A 22,119-nucleotide genomic window follows, 5' to 3' on the forward strand; every position below is an offset into this window, starting at 1 on the left:
CTCACTTTCATGCTTGGTACAAGTAAACTAGAATCCTCATGTAGCTTGCTCAGCCCCAGAAAGTTTACGTTTATATTATATTGAAGGTTGAATGTGATGTGCCCCACAGATTCTGTCTGCACCGGCAATGTTCTCACTGTCTCGTTTTCAGACATATGATTGTCATTTACTTTTATACGACTAACAATCTATAAATGTGTTGTATGAACATGAATGTTTAAGCATGTATGCTCAGTTGGTGCAAGGGGGGTCTCTTCCCACCCCATTTTGTGATTCAAAGGCTACTAATTTTTGTTTTCAATAAATGTGTTCAGGCTTTAAGTACAAGTGACAGCATATTTTTCTTCGATATAAGGCTAGAAAAGTTGAGAGGTCTAACTCTGCTGGTGGGATGAGCTCTACAGTACCTGTGAAATGTGGGATACTGATGGTTGAATTGAGGAATAGGAAAAGCCAGATCTGCTCCTTAAAATAAAGTAGAGCGAAATGGGTCTTTTCCACAAAGAGCTCCCTGCCATTCAAAGCCGTGTTCATTACATTCACTTGGACATAACAAGAAAACCGAGGGAAGTGCATCTAGACATGCCTCCGGATTTCTAGGCCTGTAGACCTGAAGCCAGCAACCATATCTGTGATTTTAAGTGGCTCATATTTTCGGAATCCTGTCTATACGCAACAAGTTGGGGAAAATGTTTCCTTCATATGAAGGCTGCAGGTAACTAACTTATCTATCTCCTACAAAACAAGTATATAATTCGTAAACATTTGGTCAGTCACCATGCAGAGAGAAAATACCAGAGACAAGGCTCCGAAGCTCACAGTGTCCAAAGTCTTGAAGACTTTATCAGAGGAAGTCATGGAAAAGGAATTAGGAATGAGTTTGGCTAAAGATGTCTGGATCAACTGGTTCTCCAGTGCAGGATGAGCAGATAGGAATTGGCATCAGACAGAGCAGGCCTGTGAGGTCTAGCGATCAGCTATGTGCCTATTAACAGCTTGGACCAAAGCGTGCTTCTCCCAAGCTGCCATAACCAAGTCCAACAAGGATTCACCAGGCAGTAAAAGTGGCTTGAAAGAGGCCTTTCTAGGACTACCCTCTTACTTTTAACCTCTGAAGTAAGCAAGTCTAATACTTCCAAACTACTTCCAATGCAGGGCTGTCAAATAGGAAATATGAAGCAATGTCAAACCCACTCACGTTCTGCAGGTCCACATACAGCCTAGCAACAGTGAAAAGAGGGGACAACAAATTGTTATCTAAGAGACTCCCTCATCGATGCATAAAATCCCCGACACAGGCATTTCCAAGTCATCAGAACGAGATCCGGATAACCTCTAACAGGCAGGCAAATTAGTTACCCCTTTTGCAAAAGGTTCATTCTCAACAGATGCCAGCACCTTCGTCTTAGACGAGAGAGGATCTGCTTAGTTGTTCAGTCATTTATGTGCCATCAAACCATACGCTCTGCGTGTGGATTAGCCAGCACAATAAGCGTTGTTATTGTGGGGCACACTACAAGCACAGCCTCAAAATCCAGAAGGGGTCTGTTCAAGGGCTGAATAGGTGGCCCTGGATCAACTGCATTGATTGGCTCACAGTGCTAGATCCATCAGAAAAAAAGAGACAAGAGTCCCCCAGGTAGCCTTTGGACATAGAGGCAAGGCAGAAGAAGGAGCAGCCCAGACGTCAATCACAGCACCAATCTCTGAGGTGATGGCATAAACAGGACAGAAACTCTGGTCAAAGTTCAGAGGATGAGGCACATTCCAGGACTGGGGAACAGGAGAGCACAAATAGCAACCTATCCCAAAAATGGGATCTCTTCCTTGTAGGTTACCCTCCCTTTCTTATGATTCTTTTTATTTCTCCTATGGTGAGAGATATTGTCTGGGGAATGATCGCGTTTAGGGAAGTCACTTGCAATGGGAGAAAGTGTAAAATAGCGCCACGGCAGAGCTCAGTCATAGTTTGGACAATTGCCTTCGGGAGCATTAGGGGGGGAATTGCTCAAACGCAGGAAGCAGATTCGTCTTGCAAGCCCAAGCACCGCATGTCAGTGGTGGGAAATGGTTATGTTTCTGGCATTAACTATAGGGTTTGCAACCAGACACTTTAGGAAAGGTAAATCAACACAATTCGAACGTGCACTGCTTACATTTTCACTCTGTAAAACACCGAAAAAGAGAGTGAAGCTCAGGCTCTGTCACAAGGGTGCAGAAAGAAAAGACATAAGTGCGCATTCTAGAGGTTTGTGTAGTCATGATGATTTTCTGGATTCAGTCTGGCAGCGTGAAGGTGAGCAATCTGTGGGAAGAAACACCCATCCCAAATTGTCCTAAAACAGATGAATTTCATTCACATTGGGGCACTGGGGGTGAAAGGCTTTACTGGAGTGTAATCGGTATAAATGTTATTTCACTTTATACATGCTTACGCTTACCTCAAGCTCCACGGATCGACTGAACTGGACGCTCAGCAACTCCTCGATTAAAAGTTTGATGTTTTCCATCCCCACTGTGCGGGCCAGCACTGGAAAACAAAATTCAAGTTGGTATCTAACAGCTCAAAAATCAACAAAAGCAAACATTACAGAGTGGACTTCCAAATGGTGTGTGCCTATAACCTTGAAAAGCAAATCAGCATAACATTGATACATATATATCTCTTATAATCGGAGAGAAAAAGATTTGCTTCTTTTTTGTTTTTGAAAGTCTGAATCTTAACTCAAATGGAATAAAAAAAGATTACCACTGGATAAACACCTAAAATAGTAAAGCCCTAAATGTCTCAAAAGTAAATAAATAAAACAAAACGACTAGTGACAACTTTGTTATCAAATAAGTAAGTGAATGATTCAAGCATCAAACTTTTTTTATAAGACGTCTACAACAGCAGTCCTTAACTATTTTGCTTATGTGGACCACACTCAAAGAGCACTGGAAGCACGACACCCACCCTTAGCAATTTCTATGTTTTGAACCACAAAAACAATACACAGAAATATAGAACCAAGTATAAAATCAAACATACACAAAAATTATGAAATGTTTTAATTCACAAACAAAATATAAACCAAAAATCTAACTTTTAAGGCTGGAGCTTTTAAACTTGGTTTGATTGCTAAAAGACCAACCAATATGCTAGATTCTACCATATGATTGTCTATTTTTACTCTTAATACACAGGGCCTGATTTAGATCTCGGTGGATGGGTTACTCCGTCACAACGATGACGAATTTCATGTCCGTCGAAACATACATCCCTTTATATCCTACAGGATTTATAGTTCGTCAGACAGGATATCCGTCACAGTTGTGACTGAGTAACCCATCTGCCGAGATCTAAATCAAGACCTTACTCTTTTTGTCAGCACACACTAGTGCTCCAGTTGAGACCACCAATTGTTCTGTTTGCTGTACTTGGTGGTGCTCCCACTAAGGATACCACTTGTTAGCCTCCAATTTCAAATTCTATGTCAGGACCGGAGGCGAGGATTATGCTCTACTTTCTTCACTTTATTGGTAGCACCTCTTCAAAGTCAAATAAACTAGCATTCCCTTGAACCATAGGGAATGAACACACAAAAAAATCATAGAGTGTCCACATTATAGAGTGTCCTCGTCTGTGCACCAATCAGGAGTCCCCAGCGTACTGATAGTCCTCTGTTTGTGGCAACCCTTCCTCTTTCTTCGCTGCTTGCAGCCAAGTTAAGTCATCTTTCCTTATTTTCTTGCTTCTTTGCTGATATTACATTGAACCGTATGTTTTAGCATTTATCCTCGTTGTTCTAGCAATCATTGGCATTTCTTGTTTCTAGCTAGTCGTTTTGCCTTGTCAGCGCTGAGTTTTAAGAGCGCGTAGGGCAGCGATTTCCGCTTCCTTCACGGAACGGTTACGAGGAGCACGAGCGCCATTCTCGGCAAATGCATCTCTTTTATCTTTCATTGTGCGTTTTGTGAGTGAGTTTTAAGTGACGAATCGCCGCTACTCGGCGTTTCGCTCTAGCCGCGGGCGTCACTTCGAACTCTCTAGCAGCGATGATTGGTGCTGGCTTGCGGTGGCCGGAGGACGCCACCAGAGGGCGCACAGCGACGTCCTGCGACGCGGCGGGCGCGCTTGGGATGCCAGACATTCCTGAAACATCGGAACCCAGCGCTGCACCGCCGCGCGAGTGAGCCTTGTCCTTTTTTCTGCCTGCTACGCCCCTGACAAGGGTCTGTACACTGCCAATAGGCATTTCTAGTATCGTGACGCCCGCGAAAGGCCGATTGCTCAGGTCTGTCACTGCCTTTAGGCAGCTCTGCAGGGAGTGTTCCTGCTTTGGGGTCAGTACTTTTTAGGCCAAAAACGCTTTGCTTAAACAGAGTCTGTATAGCAGTTTTCACTGCAGGGCCCCTGATTAGGCGGACTGCCCATAATATCTCCTTTGCACCAGGGCTGTGTGGGGTCCAAGGTTTCAGACCTTTAAATTGCGAGCTTTGCCCACCCATACTTTGGCTGCTTCCCAGCTACCCTAATTAAGGATAAGTTCCTTTATTCTTTTAGTGGACGTTTTGTCTGTTTCCCTCACATGATGGAAGTCTCCCACGACGAATCAGTTTATGAGGAACAGTGGGAAGAGGACCCCTTAGGGGCCCTTCCCTGGGGAGACTACTTTTACGAGGCTGTGGACGAGTCCATATATAAGGCGGTAGAACTGACCATGACTCCCTTGGAGGAACGCTTATCACGAAAAATAGATCCAGCATGTGAAAGACTGGCCAGGGCCACGCAGTCTTCCGCCTCTGGTTTGTCCACCACCGAGCCTGCCTCGGATGACCATTCCCCTCCGTCTAAACGGGCCAGGGATTCGGGGGCGGGTTCTGATCCTTTTGCTCGCCTTAAGCAAGCTTTCCTGTCTAGCTGGCGCATTTTTCCCCAATGTGGGCTTCTATCACGGGGGACGCCTGGGTTCTGCAGACAGTAAGGGGTTTTCATATCAAATTCCAGGGAATGCCGGTGCAGGAAAGGCCCCCCAGACCACTTCAGTTTTGAGAGGTAGAAGCAGGGTTGATCGACCAAGAGGTTCAGGCCCTTTTGTCCAAAGGCGCGATAGAGGAAGCTGTCTTGCATCCACAAGAGTTTCTCAGCAACCTCTTTCTTGTAGACAAGGTAGATGGATGTCAACACCCGGTGATCAACTTGCGGGAGTTCAACGAGTGGCTGGTTTACCGTCACTTCAAAATGGAGGGCATCCACCTCCTTCGGGACATCCTATGTCCGGGGGACTGGTTAGCGCGCCTCGATCTCAAGGACGCTTATTTAGCGGTACCTGTCTTCCCCCCTCATCGCAGATTCCTTCAGTTTCAATGGCGTTTCAAAACCTACGAGTTCACCACTCTTCCTTTCTGTCTATCCTCCGCTCCTTGGTGTTTTACCAAGGTCTTGAGGCCGGCAGTGGAACGCCTACGAGCGTCAGGCTTGAGACTCAGTCTATTTGGACGATATTCTGCTGATGGCGCAGGATCCGGGCACCTTTTGCGACATCTACAGAACGCGGTAGATCTTATCCAGAATTTGGGATTTGTAGTGAACGAGCGCAAATCTACACTAGTACCTTCTCAGAGAGTAATCTTCCTCGGGTTTCTGATCGACTCAGTGGAGTCCACACTGAGTCTTCCTGCACGCAAACTGACAAAGATACGTCACGAATTGCGAAGAGCCTTAATGCTTGCTTGAATCTCCCTCCGGCAACTGGCTCGGATTATTGGGCTTCTGTCCGCCTCCATTCAGGCCATCTTTCCCGGGCCGCTCCATTACAGAGCTTTACAGCGCCTCAAGGCGGAACATCTCCGCAGAGGACGCTCTTATTCTTTCAAGGTGCCCCTGACATCGGTAACCAGGGAGGAACTCCAATGGTGGCTGTCGCACATGGAGGCTTGGAATGGACGAGCCATCTTTGGTTCCGCGCCCGATATCGTTATAGATTCAGATGCGAGCAGATCAGGATAGGGTGCGAGGTGTGGCGACTTCACCACGGGAGGTGTCTGGTCCCCGTCGGAACAGCATTTGCACATCAACTGCCTGGAGCTTTTGGCGGGGTCCTTTGCCATCAAGTGCTGGACCAGAGAGTCGGTTCGTTCATGTGTCCTTCTCAAGATGGGCAATATTTCCGCGGTTCGGTATATAAACCATCTTGGGGGCACTCGCTCACGAGCGCTTTCAGACCTAGCGGTGAACCACTGGCAATACTGCCTGGATCGACAAATCTCGGTCACGGCAGAATACCTGCCCGGCCAGGAGAATCAAGTGGCAGACTTCCATTCTCGCCACTTCCATGACTTAAGTCTCTGGAAGCTCCACCCACGGTGTTTGCAGATCTTCAGAATATTTGGGGGCCTCTCTCGATAGATCTCTTTGCATCCCGCCTGGATTACCAGCTTACCCGGTTTTACAATTGGAGGCCGGATTCTCTAGCGGAACAGACGGATGCGTTCCTTCAGGATTGGAGGAGCGAGGCGGGCTATGCTTTTCCCCGTTTGCAATGATAACCCGGGTTGCGGCCCAGGTTCCCCGACAGGGAGCGGCCATTGTCTTAATTACACCGATTTGGAGATCTCAAGTCTGGTTTCCATTTCTACTAGAACTTTCCTGGGATTCTCCGATCCGACTCCCCCTGTTTCCGGCTCTTCTTCTGAATCCGGAGGGCCGTCCTCACCCATTGATCGAACAGGGTTCCCTGACACTAATGGCGTGGCGGATTACAGGGGACGATGGTTCGTCCCGGGCCTTTCGGGAGCGGCTGAGTCTTTCCTGGCCAAGGCCTGGGCAGACAGCACTGTCAAGCGTTATCGATCCACATGGAGACGATGGTGTAGTTGGTGTCTGCAACGGAATTTCAATCCCATGGCAGCGGATGCGACAGCTGTCTTAAATTTTTTGGCTTCCTTAGCAGAGGAGGGTCTCACATATAGAACCATCAACACCTTCAGATCCGCCATTTCGGCTGGTCATTCCTTGATGGATGGGACCCCAGTTGGGGAACATCCCTTGGTTTGTCGACTCCTCAGGGGTATACGCCTGTCACTGCCCCCTGAGCCACGGTATTCCCAGTTATGGGATGCCAATAAAGTGTCAAACCTTTTTCAGTCTTGGCAACCAAATAGATTTCTGTCCAGGAAGGAGCTTTCGGATAAAATGGCCATGCTTTTATGCCTGATTTCCTGAAGAAGGGTCTCTGATGTCAGAGCCTTGGACGTCTCTGGTCGGATTTTTTCTCCCACTGGGGTCACTTTCACCATTTGTAGGTGCACTAAGTGTGGAACTACGACTGTCTCCTACCCTGCTTTCCCGGATTCTCCTAAACTCTGTGTTGTGGCCTGCCTCAAAGCCAATGAGGAGATGACGCAGGAGGAAAGACCTCTGGGGGAACGGCAGTTGCTTATTGCTCTCAAGAAACCCCATAAAGCGGTGTCTTCTCCCACGATTGCACGTTGGGTTCGGTGGATTATGCAGGAAGCAGGCATAGATTTGAGACTCTTTGGTGCCCATTCAACAAGAGGAGCGATGGCCTCCAAGGCCTTTACCCTGGGAGCTCGTCTGGAGGACATCCTTAATGCAGCGGATTGGTCGTCAGACTCAACCTTTAAGCGGTTTTATTTCAAACCGGTTATTGACATGGCTCATCTGGTGGTGAGCAAGCTTTAAACAAGCATAATCCTCGCCTCAGGTCCTGACATTGAATGAAAAATTTCCAAACTAGCGTAACGGAAAGTTTCAATTCTATTAAGGACTCGGAGGCGAGGATTATCCCACCCAGGGTACATCTGCGTTGTCTTCCTTCCCTTGTATTGGAGTAAGTAATGAATTTACGTGGCATTCTGCGGCTTTGTTTGCATATTTTGTCAACCTTTTTCCACAGGGTTGTTCCTTAGCCATTACTTTCGCTTACGCCTTCTTTTATGATTCCAGGAGATTCGAACAAACAAGATTCCTGAGGTGAATTCGGAGGCTGACCGAGCGACGAAAGAGGAAGGGTTGCCTCAAACAGAGGACTATCAGTACGCTGGGGATTCCTGATTGGTGCACAGACGAGGACATTCTATAATGTGGACACTCTATGATTTTTTGTGTGTTCATTCCCTATGGTTCATGGGAATGCTAGTTTATTTGACTTTGAAGAGCTGCTACCAATAAAGTGAAGAAAGTAGAGCATAATCCTCGCCTCCGAGTCCTTAATAGAATTGAAACTTTCTGTTACGCTAGTTAGGACATTTTTCATTCTTACCCATTTACAGAGCGTTTTAAAATCTAATATTTTGATTTATTTTTTATCTATACTTTCCTAAGCTAAGATTACTTAATTCTCTAAATAGCTGCTGAGTTCAGCTGGGGAAATGGCATCTCCAAACCTCGAAGCAGGAGTAAAAGGCAGGGGGCAGATCCTCCCTGGGTATTAGCAGCACGGTATGGAGCGCTCTCTTTCCACAGAATAATACTCACTCATCCGCTACTTCCTTATCCGAAGGCGTTAAAATGCTACTCTTTTTTTTTACCAATCCTGTTAGTGTCCTCCACAGCACTTATTTGCCTATTTTTCTCCTTAGTGCTCAATAGGAATGATAATGAAAACTTGTGGACGCCGTAAAGTGTCAGGACCTCCAGGGTCATTGGACCAAAGGTTAAAAACGGCTTGTCTACACTTTAAATGTAACTTACCTACATTACATGGTGGGTATTTCGTCAATGTCATACCTTAAGGTAGCAGACAAAGGCGGCAAGTGGAAAATCAGGCCGTCTTTATTATGAACTAGTGTGATGAGTTCTTCCGACACAATACTTTTGGTTTTGTGGTCTGCTATGCATTTCCTGTCCTCAACGTGCATTTTACACGCTAAGCAATTCTCAAGAGCAGTAATTGTGACACTTTTGTCTGTTATATCTGTTTATCTTCTACGTGGTAATTAACATGATCTCTGGGACAAAGGGGAAGGCTCAAGTTAGTAGCCCAACACATACACCGTCACCAGGCATGGTATTAGGGTTCCTGGTATTATATAATATTTCTACATTTGCACGAATATTCATCCATATCCATTTTTCTCACCGTATTAGTATTTTTTTAGGGGGTGAAAAAGTGAAGTGGCAACTAGCATACTTTCACATTTATTTAACTGCTTTTTGAACACTGACATTTCAATATTTGTAGGCTTTTCGTGCGCCTACTAGTCTTATATTATAAAATACTCACCCAAAAATATAATTGTAATACAAACCCATGCACGTATCTCGAAATATTTAAGACTTCACTAGGAAATGTGCTTTCGTTTTTAACCCCTAAACTATACATATGCATCACGTTAGGCCTGTCTGTCATGACCACTTGAGAGAGACTTAAAAAGAAAATCAAGTTGGTATTTTACGTCCCTAAATATGAACAGGAAAACCTAGTCTTGAGTTTGCATTTGTAAATACAAATGACCGAAAGAGGAAAAAACGGAGAGCCCTAATAAGAATAAATAAGTTACATTTATATTGATGTAAATCAACCTCCAAAGATAGCACTGTGAGGATGTAGTCTCCTCGAGAGGCAAAAATCAGTGTACTGATAAGCCTACAGGAGCCAACCTAAACCCAGTACCAAGCATAAAACATCTTAACATGCACCATACCCTGGCCCAATGCAGCAGTACGCTTGGAGCAAGAGCAGCACAGTATGAAACATGATGAAAGACTGGGAAATGCTGGTGTCATTTGCCTTTGCAACTTGCATGCCTTTAAGTAATCACTCAGATTGCAAAGGAAATGATATGGAGATAATTCTGCTTCACATATTTCTATCCCAATATTTTCTATTGATAATCAACTTTATTTCATTTTTAGCACAACAATAAATCGGTAGCCAATCAAACACATCATAGGGATAAATTACAATCACAGTGAGCTGACTGAGACTCCCACAACACAGATAAAGTAAGTTAGACCTTTGCTTACCAAGATGTGATCCACAGTCAAACCCAGACCCCCTCATGTGGGCCGTAAGTTGAACCACTTAACCCCAAATTCTGCCAAAGAGTTCGGGACAACCCCGGGCCTCGAAGAGGGGCTCCTCCTGGGCTCCACACCAGTCCACCCCATGCCTCAATTGCCTCACAGTAGGCGGCTTGGCCTGGGACCATAGAGTTGCTATGTCGCGCTTCGCCACTGCTACCGCCGTGCCCAAGAGACACTTGAAAGCCCGGGACCCCTCAAGACCATCGAACACCCCCAGGAGCAGGCGCAGTGGGTCATGGGGAACCTCCCAACCCAGGGCTCGCGTGAGCTCAGTTTCCACCCGGCTATAGAACGGGACACTGCCAGACCACGTGATAAAAGTCTGCTGGGGCATAGCTGCAACTCGCACAGGTCAGGGAAGGACGCAGGTGAGCGCTGTACAGGCGTGTGGGGGTGAGGTATGCCACGTGGAGATAATAAAGCTGGACCAGACGCAGTTTGGAGGAGGTGGTCAGGGTCCTGGGGGCCATAAGAGCATCTCTCCAGTCCGCCTCCTCCAGGGGACCCAGTCATCCCTCCCATCGGGCCCGGAGTCAGTTGAGGGACGCAGGACCATTGTTCACCAGGGAACGGTAAATACACGAGACCCCGCCTCTGCCAAGGTTCCCCATCAACACCTGGGCCTCCATGGGGCTAAATTCCGAAAAGGTAATGGGAGAGGGAATGTGTGCATGGAGGGCATGCCTGAGTTGTAGATATTTGTAAAATTGTGAGGGAAGGAGGGAATGTCGTTTTTGTAATTCTGCAAAGGATCTGATGTGGTCCCCCACCCAGACGACGCCTAATACCAAGATCCCTACAAGATCCCATCAGCGGAAACACCCCCAACCATGCCCCGCCCCACAAGGGCGTCTGCCTGGTAAGCTTCCGGTCCCACCGCACATAGCGCAGGGCTGTGCGCCAGGCCATGAACACTGACCTAGTGATGGGGGGGGGGGGGAGATCCCGTGGCACTGGGCTCCCATAGAGGTATGCCAGAATCCGCGCAAAGTCCATCAGCTGGAGTTCCACTCGATAGGCCGGGTCGAACCAGCCGCCCGTGAACCAGTCGTGGACCACAATTAGCCGTGTGGCTAGGTAGTAGAGGTGGAGATTGGTGACCCCCATACCTCCATCGTAGGGAGGAATACGACAATGCGCTAGGGAGATTCGCGGCCTCCCACCTCCCCATAGAAACCGAGTTAAGGCACCGTCCAGTTCCCGGAACCAGCTACCCAGGAGTTGGGTGGTGGTATTTTGGAGGATATGTAGGAAACGTGGGAGGACCATCATTTTAAAGAGGGCACTCCGGCCCAGAGGGTTAAGAGGGAGGGATTGCCATTTCTTAAGATCCGTCTTGGCTCTGGAGACCAGGGGTGCGATGTTCAGGGCCAACTCGAGCTCTGGGAGGAGGGCGATCCATCCACCCAGATATTTGAACGATTGCCTGCGTAGGGGGATATCTGACTGCCAGTCGAAGCACGCCCGGGAAGGGTGCAGGGGGACCAGCGTGGACTTAACCAGGTTGAGCCTGATGCCGGAGACCCATTCAAAGGTCGAAAGGGCAGCCAGGCAGCGTGGGCCAGAGGTCTCCGGATCAGCCAAAAACAGAAGTACGTCATCGGCGTACAAGGCTATCTTATCGGTGCAACTCGGATCCCAGGCCCAACCTCGAATGCGGGAGTCCTGAAGGATAAGGGAGGCCAGGGGCTCCATCGCCAGAGCAAATAGGAGTGGCGAGAGCGGACAGCCCTGACGAGTTCCCCTCCGGATGGGGAGCGCCTCGGACAACACCCCATTTATGAGGACCCGAGCTCGGGATGTGAGTAGAGGACTCGGATCTGGCGCCGGAACAAGGGGCCAAAACCCATCGTCACCATCACGTCCTCTAGATAACGCAAGTCCACCGTATCGAATGCTTTTTCGAAATCTAGAAAAAGCAACACCAGATATGGGGTAAGGTGGTGGCGGTGCACAAGGGCGAGGCGAAGGCGGCGGATACAGTGTCGGGTACCCCGGGCAGGCATAGAACTGCACTGGTCCAGGTGCACCAGGTCATGCAGATGGGGATGGAGCCGTTGGGCCAATACCGTGGCGAAAAGTTTGACATCCGTATTGATGAGAGAGATAGGGTGGTAAGCCGCACAGTCAAGGGAGGGTGGGGGTGTGTCTTTGGGATGACCACAATAGTGGCTACGTCCGCCTCCGTCGGGAAGGATCCCACCTCCACCACATGGTTAAATAGGGCCATTAAATGGGGAACCAGTGTGCCTCGATAGGTCGCATAATATTCTTGGGGGTAGCTTGCCAGAGCGCAACAGCGAGATAGCCCCATGTATCTCATCCGGGGTGAAGGGAGGCCAAGAGCCTCTGCAGCCGTCTGGGATAGGCATGGCAGGTGTGTGTCAGTCCAGGCCAGCAGGTCCGCCAAAGGTCTGAGGAGGCTGGGCCGCGTGTACAGGGTCACGTAGTACCCAGCGAAGGTTTGGGCAATGGCATGGGCAGTGAATTGATGAGCCCCAGCCCCGTCCCGGACCTCCGAAATAATACGATTGGCCTTGGGATAGGACACTAAGTTGTGCAGCAGTTTGTCATTTTTATCGCCCCAACCATATACGCGCGCCAAAGCATTTTAGCCGCCTCCATCAAGATCTGGCTAATCTCGTTGTGGAGCAGCATGAGCTGCCGAGCGGAGTCCTCGCTGTCGTTGGTAGCTTGGGTTCCCTCCAGCTGCGCCGCCTGGGCCTCCAGCTGCACGAGCCACGCAGACCGCTCCACACGTTTCGCGTGGACCAGGCCTCTGGCCACACCATGCAGTACGGCCTTGCTGACCTCCCACAACGTTCCCGGCGAGGAAACCGAACCAGAGTTAGTGGAGAAATATAGCTCCATTTCCTGTCCAAGGGATGCGACAATGTCAGCGTCCTGCAGGAACCAAGCGTTCATCCACCATGCCATACGGGTGCCGGGAGAGGAGGTCCCCAGGTGGAGGGAGACCGGGGAGTGGTCAGAGATACCTCTATGCAGCACAGCACAGTTGGCAGTCCGCGGCCGGCATTAGAAATAAGTCGATACGGGAGTGGGTGTGGTGGGCTGCTGAAGTATGAGTGTATTGCTCCTTACGGGGGTTCCACATCCTCCAGGCATCGCAGAGGCCCAATCAGATAGGCGTTTTGCAGCAGCTAGGCGGGAAGCTGATGGAGGACCTGTTGTGTCACGCGAAGGTTGCAGGGCGGCATTAAAGTCGCCCCCCACTACTGTCAGCCCTGGTGGGAAGGAGGAGATTATCGGTGTGAGCTGGCAAAGGACGGAGGCCATATTGGCGGGAGGGATGTATGTGCACAAGAGATTCAGGGGTTGCCCCTCAATTGTACCCGTCAAGGCCACGTAACGGCCGTGTGTCCCCACCTCGGCATGGGCCAGGGTAAAGGGAAGTCCATGTCGGAGCAAAATGGCCACCCCCCGGGAAAACCTTGTAAAACCAGAGTGCCAGACCCTGTCAAACCCGTATCGAGCGAGAAAGGTGCATTGTGAGCCCAGGAGGTGTGTCTCTTGCAGAAACAGGATATCAGGCTCTACGAAGGACAGCAGTACGCTTAATACTATCAAGGAGGCCGTTGACGTTCCAGGAGAGGAAGTGGAGGGCCCTATGGAAAATGGGCATCATCGAGGTGAGTGGTGTGAAAATATGCGAGTGTAAGTGTCAAGATGCCTGGGTCCCTTGAGAAACAACCTGACATGGTCCGGAACATGGAATAGGAAGTGTGTGATCCAGTGAGTTCCGTGTCCGCATCGAGGGCAGACAGGTGTGTGTAGCTACCGAAGACAACTAGGAACAGCGGCCCGTAGGCGGCTAAAAACAACAAACTGATGGGAGACAACGGTCTTCCCCCCCCCCTCCCCAACCCCCCAACACCCCCACCCTATACTTCTTAGAAGGAAGCATCTGTCGCCCTGAAGAATGAAACGAGTTAAACCAACAACCTCACAGTGAGGCTAAGGCAAAAGCTAAAACGCTTGCCGTGAACAGGAGCATGGCAGAAAGGGACCACCGTCCATGTAACCGGATAAAGAAATGACAACAGCTGCCAGTGCAATCAAGGCGACTGTGCGGTCAGTATGGTAAGTAAATCCTAAATCAAGGTAGAATGTAAGGCATCAAGGTCTAGACAACAGTAAGGCAGAATCCCCCTGATACAGAATCGTCCAGTCCAGGGACCCTGTAGGTGCTACCAGAAGGCCCGAAACAATGTTCTAGGATATGGCCCCGCTCAGTCATCTCCCTCATCACTGGATCCACGGATCTCGGGGCTCCGGGACAGATCAGAGCCCGACACCTCGTGTCGAAGGGTCACAGAGGGCCCAGGAATGTCGCTCAGGGCGAGCGATGAAGCAGCTGGACTGGGAGAAGCGGGCCTTTGGGTCAGAGCGCGGGAGGGAGGGTGAAGAGAGGATACACCTGGTGATCGAGATTCCGCTCTCCGATCATTGTTCTTCTTGCGGGATCTGGTCCGGCGGCGCTGGGGCTTAGGCGTGGCTGGGTGCTGCTGCGTGGCTCCCCGACGGGCAGGAGAGGGAGCTGGTCCCTTCAAGAGGGGACGATCCTCCGTGAGCCAGGCTCAGGCCGCTTTGGGAGTGTCAAAGAAAAATGTCTTGTCCTGGAAAATAACCTTAAGCCGGGCCGGGAAAAGGAGTCCATATCGGAGACCCATGGAGCAAAGCTTTTGCTTGACTTCATCATAGGAGCGGCGCTGGGTTTGCACCCCTTTGGATTAGACCGGGAAAATCATGATTTTATTATTTTGGAATTGTAAGGAGCCCTGTGCCCTGGCTGCCCGAAGGATGGCGTCCCTGTCCCGGAAATTAAATACACTAAGGATCATGGGGCGTGCGGGAGCTCCAGGTGGCGGCCTGGGGGCCAAGGAGCGGTGAGCCCGTTCAACCGCAACCCAGGGTGAAAGACAGTCTTTTGGCATCCAGGAGCGTACCCAGGTCTCCACTAATGTCTCAGCGTGACCTTGCTCCACTCCCTCGGGAAAGCCAAGAAGGCGAAGATTGTTCCGTCGCTATCTATTTTCCGCATCTTCTGCCCGGCGGTGGAGCTCCGAGGTCTGGGTCTGGAGGCGGGCCACCTGGATTTTTAAGTTGGATGATATCATCCTCCGTGGTAGAAAGACGGGACTCTGCCTTCGTGATGCGAGCCGTTGCGTAGGCCTTGGCGGATGAGGGACACATCCACCCTCACCTACCCAATCTTCTCCTCCACCGAGGCCTGCGACTCGCTGATCACCTGAAGGATGGTGGAAAGATCGCCCCCCACGACCCCGGGCACGGCAGGCGCCCCCCCGCCCGGGTCCCGATCCGCCGTGGTGAACTGGTCCATTTTCCTTTGAGTGGGAGGGACCGGGGTCTGTGGGGCGCGGGCCCGCTGGGGGAGGGGAAGAGGGGACCCCCCCGACCCCCAGGTCGCCGCAGCTCCCGTCTTCCTTCGTCGCAAGAAGGAGGGTGCACCCTGGGCGGGCTATCCGTCCAGCCCACTGGACGACACTCGGCGCTGGCCTCCGCCAGGGATGTCAAGGAGAAGGGGCGGGGGAGGCACCCACGTCTCACCACTGCACCTCACTGCACCGCCACCCGACACGGTGGCCGAACCCCCCCATGCCCACTCGCCTGGAGAGACACCAAAGGTGGGCAGGATTCACGCAGGGCCCCAGGTCCGAACCTCGCGGCGGAGACAGGGTCACGGCAGCTCGCAGACATAGGCCTCGCACAGATCAGTTGACCGGGGCAGGTTATCCGGAAAGCCGGCCCAGGCGCCCAAGGGAAGAGCCAGAGGATGGCGGAGGGGGGCTGGGGCGGCGGGAGCACCAGGTCACCTCCCCACCCGATACGATGGCCGTACCCTCACCACAACACCACCGCCAGGGGAGCCAGGGCACCTCCACCTGTGCGCCAGAGATAGGAGGCCAATCTCGCCGCCGCAGTATCGGTCACTGAACAGCATGGATCAGGTCGGCGAGGGGTAGACCGCCTCTCCCACCCCCCCGCCAACCGGAGCGGGCCCCTCTCCGCCCACGTGGCACAGGCAGGGGGGGGGCAGCCCAAAGGGCAGAGGCCGCAGGCTTCAACAGGCCCAAACCGGGAAGAGACAGCCACACCCCCAACAGGCCCGCAGGGGGACCCCAGTGGCAGGTCAGTCCAATGTCTAATAGGAGCCCCAAGCCCCCAGGCTTGCTCTGCCAGCGCACCAGGGTCCGCAGGCAGGAATATAAAAACCAGGCAGAGCAGGCCCCAATCACCCAGGCTGGCCCAGTCACTGTCCTCCACTCCCCTCCGCTGCCCGACAGTGGCAGCCGAGCTCCGCACTCCCCAACCGCCGCAACTCACCGTTAATATAGGCAGGTGAGCCGATCCGTTGGCAGGGGGAGCGCTCCACTGTGGCCCTCAAGCGCTGACTCTGGTCTCTGGGGGGCGCCGCTACTGGGCCGTTCTGCTCTGCAGCCCGGGTCCGAGAGGAGCTGGCCGGCCCCCGCTTGGACTCCAAGGATACCTCCAGGCCACAGGCAGAGACCGTCGACACCACGGGGGCCCCGGTGAGAACCACAGAGGAGTCCAGGGGTTCCCGATCCGCCCCACGCCCCCGACAGGGCCAACGTGCGCCCTGAGAAGCAGGCGGTGGGAACAAAGCGGCAGGGGCTCACACGGCCGCCATTGCTGGCACGCGGCCGCGGCAACAGTCCTTGAGAACCAAGCGGCCAGGATTTCCAATCGGCACTAGAACAGCCCAGGACACAGCCAGGACGGGCAGCGGATCACTCCCGACAGAGAGGTAGGTGGGATGGCAGCTAACAACAAAGGATGGAAGGCGGATGACGGAGGGGGTCCGAGCACTCTTAGAGTGCGACCGCCATCTTGGCGCCTCAAGCCGGAAGTCCCTTCTGTCCCAATATTTAATAAACATAATTCTCCTCTAAGGTCAAACAATACAAATAGTAAATGCCATAAAAAACACGTTTTTTTCATTAAAAGATTGATGGCTGCATGGATGTCACTCCAGGGTAGTCAGGCGTGCTAGTTGCAAACCCTGGCTTGCCCTTGCTACCAAGGCAATAAGAGTCACACAACTGCACCAAAAACGAAAAATCAACAGGACTCCAAGAAAAAGTGTTCTTTCAGTAATTTCCTGTGTGCTTCTCAGGGTCTGTATCAGCAAGTAGGAGGCTATTAAAAGGCTAAGCCTGGGACAAGAGGTCAACTCTGCGATGTAAATGGCCACTTTCACTGCCCCTGTTATTTTGGTGAACTGACATACATGGCTGGCTGGAAAGGGGAGAAGAGAGGCATAAGCATGACAGCCAGACAAAGTCAGTACGGTAAAGGCGAACACTGAATAATTATAGACTGCGAAATTGGAGATTTTCCTGAAAACTTTGTACGACTCGTGCAACAACAACTTGACAAGCCTCTGTATGTCCTGTTCCTGGTCAGGCGCACCCTGCTCGTAGCAGAGGGGCGCCATTAGTCACGCCATGGGAGGAGTCAAGCAGGAGTGGTCGAGGGCTCTCGCAAGCCAAGCGGTCGATGACGCGTCCAGGGGTATTTAAATAGCAGTGAGGTGAGTATTTTTAAAACAGTCAACTGTCGCTGTTCAACCTCGACACACAAAGGTGGAGATTGTGCATGTTTGAATGCAGGACCCTGCCCTGTTGCTGCAACAGGAGATTCCCCCAAAGAGTAGACCTCGCCTGACCGGAAGACCGATGCTCATGCTCAGGAGGTCTGCATACCCTGCCCAGTCCGAAGCCACCTGCTTGGTCCTGATCTTCTTTAGAACGTGGGGCAGGAGGCTTATCAGCAGAAAGTCATGCAGGAGCCCCAAATTGAGACGAAATGCGTCCCCTAGCAAGAATCGCTTTAAAAACTCCAACGTGCATTAGTGCTTACATTGCACATTCTCTGCAGATGAGGGGAACAGATCGATCTGAGGTTCTCCCCATATGTGGAAAAGACCCTGTGCCATCTCCAGATGTCACCCTTTATGATCCGCAAGGCATCAATGGCTGAGTTAGTCCGCCCTGACGTTCAGAGAGCCCGCCACGAGCCGCACAATCAGGAAGATTTCCTGGTGCTCCAAGAAAGTCCAGAGGTGCAGAGTCTCCTACCACAGAGGTGCAGAGACGCCTGGCACAGGGTACACAACCCCACCCTGTCCGGTTTGTTACAAAACCCATGGCGATGGGGTTGTATGCGAACAACTGAACCAAATTTTACTTGGATGGAAGGAAGGCTTTCAATGACAAAACAAATTGCACTCCGCTCCAGAAAGTTTATCTGGCGCTGAAACTCCACTAGAGAACTCCGATCTCCACCTCTCCCAGGTGGACACCTCAACCCAGAAGTGGTTACCACTGTGATGTCCAGGTGAGAGAGGGGTCTGCCGCTGGGCCAATCGCAGTTTGTCAGCCACCACTGCAGATCTTGAGCAGTCCCCTCTGATATCTGGACTAGGTTGGAAAGATTTCCCTGATGTTGCGCAAACCCAGGACTTCATGTCCCACTGTAGAACCCACACACGCTATCAGACATGCTTCACCGGTAGGATGCACAAATCCATGAGAGTCAGCAGACTTAGAGTCAGTCTCACCAAAATCCAGGATAGACACTTTAATGTCAGAATCATAGCCTGAATATGCTGAACTCGCCGCTCCAAAGGGTAGGCACGTAACTGCACTGTGTCCAGAATGGGTTAGATACAAGGAAACAGCTGAGAGGGAGTCAGGTGTGACTTTCTGCATGTTTATAGTGAACCCCAGCGAATGCGGGAGGTTCGCCATAGTCTGGAGGCGGGAAACGACTGCTGCTTTCATCAGCTAATCGTCAAGGTAAGGAAAAGCCTGGAACCTTTGACCTCCACAGAGGTCAAGGGTTCTAAAGGCTCCACAGAGGTCAAAGGGCACTGGTGACGCAGAAAGTGAGCACTTTTACTGTAGGGTTCTCAGCCCACCGTGAACCACAGGTAACACCTGTGGGCAGGCAGGATGGGGATGTGAAACTATGCATCCTGCATGTCCAACGCTACCTTCCAGTCTCCAGGGCAGACAGGAGTCGAGCTAATGTAAGCATTTTAAACTTCTACGTTTTCAGGAAGAAGTTAAAAAGGCCCAACTCTAGGATAGGATGGAGGCCTCCGTCCTTGGGTACCAGAAAGTAGCGGGATTTGCAACCACGACCTACTTCTGATGCCTGCACCCTCTCAATGGCTCCCTTGGCCAAAAATGCCAATACTTCCTGACGGAGTAAGGAGAAATGGTCCTCTGTCAGCCTGTCGTAAGTGGGTTGCATGGGTGGAGGAGTGTCCAGAAATGAGAGAGTAGCTCCTTTGGACTATCTGCAAAACACATCTGTCGGATGTTATTGACTGTCAATGAAGCAGGTGATGGCATATCTGCCCCCTCTCACACTGGATGCCCATGTTGGTATGAGGGCACACTAAAGGTGTTAGGAGGCTGTGGCTGCTGGGTGTGGAACAGGGGAAGGGTGTTTGGGTGATGGACTGAGTCGACCTTTGGCTACAGGCACCATGTGGTCTGTGGGAACCTCGTCCTCGGTCGCGAAAAAAGGCTGGGAAGCCTGTTGGCCATGATGTGTAGATGGGAATGACGTGGCTGAGAGCCTAGTCTGTAACCACGAAAGGGGGATGAGGGGAGGACTGGAGTTGCCAACATCGGCTCCGGAACTGAGGATTAGGTCGGCTCGACACCGGCGGCAATTGGTTTTCTAGCCCCTGGTAAAATCCTGTACCGGGCAGACTTCCACCTCTTCGGCTGCACTATAATTGGTTTCCATTGAGGAGTATATTTTGATTTACACATATAAGTGCCTGGCTTCGTGCTACCTGTATTGAATGTAGCCCCCTGATGATGACCTCGTAATACAAATCCATGTATACCCCACAAAGATAGAGGTCAAAACTTGTTGACATTTATTCTGGGGAAGAAGATTGGGAACCTTCTCCATATATAAACTATGTGTACCATTTTTTGATATTTGAGAGTCATCCATGTGATCTAAACATAAATAACTTTTTAGGTCAACTAGAGAAGTAACCATAGGAATGCATCTCTATCCCCAGAGGGGTAACACACTGATGGCAGCATTTCAAAAATAGTGCTTGGATGCTGTACAACCCAACGAACCTTAAGCACTTTTGAGATTTTGTGTAAAAAGCTACCTAAATTGTTGTTAAAATTTTCTCTTCAACAATCGTTTATGTAGTGTTGTCATTTGTGATGAGCTTCTTGTCTATTGTATTATTTATTGTCTATATTTGTTATATATTTTGGACTGCAGACGAAGAGACTGATATAAAATGAATACACCTTTGGAGAAAAAAGTATATAGAATAAAATATGAGATAAATACTCTAACACACTGGATTCAATTACATGTGTTTTGAAAAACTAATATATTGATGGCCATATGGGGTTTCTAAACATTGTACTCCCATGTTGGCATGAGGGCACACTAAAGGGGTTAGGAGGCTGCGGCTGCTGGGGGTGGGGGAGGGTGTTTGGGAGATGGATTGAGTCGACGTTTGGCTACAGGTCCCATGTGGTCTGTGGAACCTCATCCTCAGCCGTGAAAATGCTGGGAAGCCTGTTGGCCATGGTGTCTAGATGGGAATGGACGTCGCTGAGAGTCCCGTCTGTAACTACGAAAGGGGGGTGGGGGTGGACTGGAGTTACCAAGGAGCCATGGAAAGGCCCAAGGACCTGGCCCTAGCTCTGCTAACCTTGAAGCACACCAGTGCTTTGTCTGCCTTCTTATCAAAAAGGCGAGAGCCATCAAGCGGCATGTCCATGAGTGAATCTTGAATATTCCCCGAAAAGACAATGGTTCTCAGCTAGGCGTGGTGTTAAACGGCCACCAACGATGAAATCGCTCTGCCCAGGCAGTAAGTCGTATTTAGTCCACATGTGATGGTGAACTTGCAACTCTGCCATCTGAAATTACCTGCAACAATATGGCTCAACCCTCCTCTGAGACCAGGGGTAGCACATGCACAACAGAGTCGCAGATCTTATGGTGTATCGGCCCAAGAGCCATGTGGTGTTCACCGAACACAGTGCCAGGCTGGCAAAAGAGAAAATCTGCTAACCAAAGTATCCAGCTTCTTTGACTCCCTATCAAAGTGGTAGGGAACGTGTCAGGGTTGCCTGGGGTAGTGGAGGCTTGGACTACCAAGCTCTCTGGGGTGGGATGCTGGGCGAGGAAACTGGAGTCTCCTGGAGCAAGGCGATAGCGGCCGGCAGTTGTCCTGTGCACAGAAGCCCCTGTGCAGTGCTTGGGCCAAGCCCAGAGTGGGACATTGGTAAGGGCTTCATTAAATGGGAGTAAGGGTTCGGAGGGAGCAACTCCCAGCTGAAGCACCTGTGTGAAGACACTCGTCTGGATTGCCACAGAGGGCAGCTGAAAGTCCAATACCTCAGCCACCCTTTGCACCACCACAGCAGAATGAGGTACCCTCCTCCTTAGCCAGAATCATCGATGACCAGCTAACCTCATCACTCAGCAACTCCACCCCAACCATCGAGGAAAACGACGACGCCAACACCACAGCCCGAGCCATGCACAGATGCATCTCCGACAGCGCCAACATCTTAGCCCCCCTCAAGAAAAACAACAACACCCACGCCAAGAAAGCTAGATGGTTCACCACCGAACTTCGAGAGTCCAGACGCACTTGCCGCCGCCTCGAAAAGGCCTGGGGGAACACCAAATCCACAGAAGCCCACACCAAATCCACAGAAGCCCACAACAACTTCAGAGCCGCCACCAACGCCCGCCACCAACACCACCACTAACTCATCAGAAAAACAAGGAAAAAAGCGATTGAAGACAGAAACTTCACTCGTGCACATAACAACAAAGAACTCTTCAACATCATCAAGGAGTACGCCCAACCCACCAGCGAGTCCACCGACATCCCTCGCTCACAAGACGTCTGCGACAAACTCAGCACCTTTTTCCACCACAAAATCAAGAGCATCTACGACAACTTCGACAAAGAGAACCAACACACTGAACCCTCACCAACCACCCACAAC

At 50.8% G+C, this 22,119-nt stretch overlaps 1 protein-coding gene across 4 annotated transcripts in view; it reads right to left on the minus strand.

The window, feature by feature from the left end:
* Positions 1-22,119, minus strand: part of KIAA1549 (KIAA1549 ortholog) — a 746,373-nt gene that overhangs the window by 475,371 nt on the left and 248,883 nt on the right. For all 4 annotated transcript variants that reach the window (XM_085652039.1, XM_085652040.1, XM_085652037.1 and 1 more), the window contains exon 3: positions 2,442-2,530. In XM_085652039.1, coding sequence (XP_085508165.1) covers positions 2,442-2,530 — 89 coding nt within the window. The remainder of the gene's footprint in view (positions 1-2,441; positions 2,531-22,119) is intronic.

This window comes from Triturus cristatus, chromosome 4_1 (assembly GCF_964204655.1).
Source record: "Triturus cristatus chromosome 4_1, aTriCri1.1, whole genome shotgun sequence".
NCBI classification, from domain to species: Eukaryota; Metazoa; Chordata; class Amphibia; order Caudata; family Salamandridae; genus Triturus; species Triturus cristatus.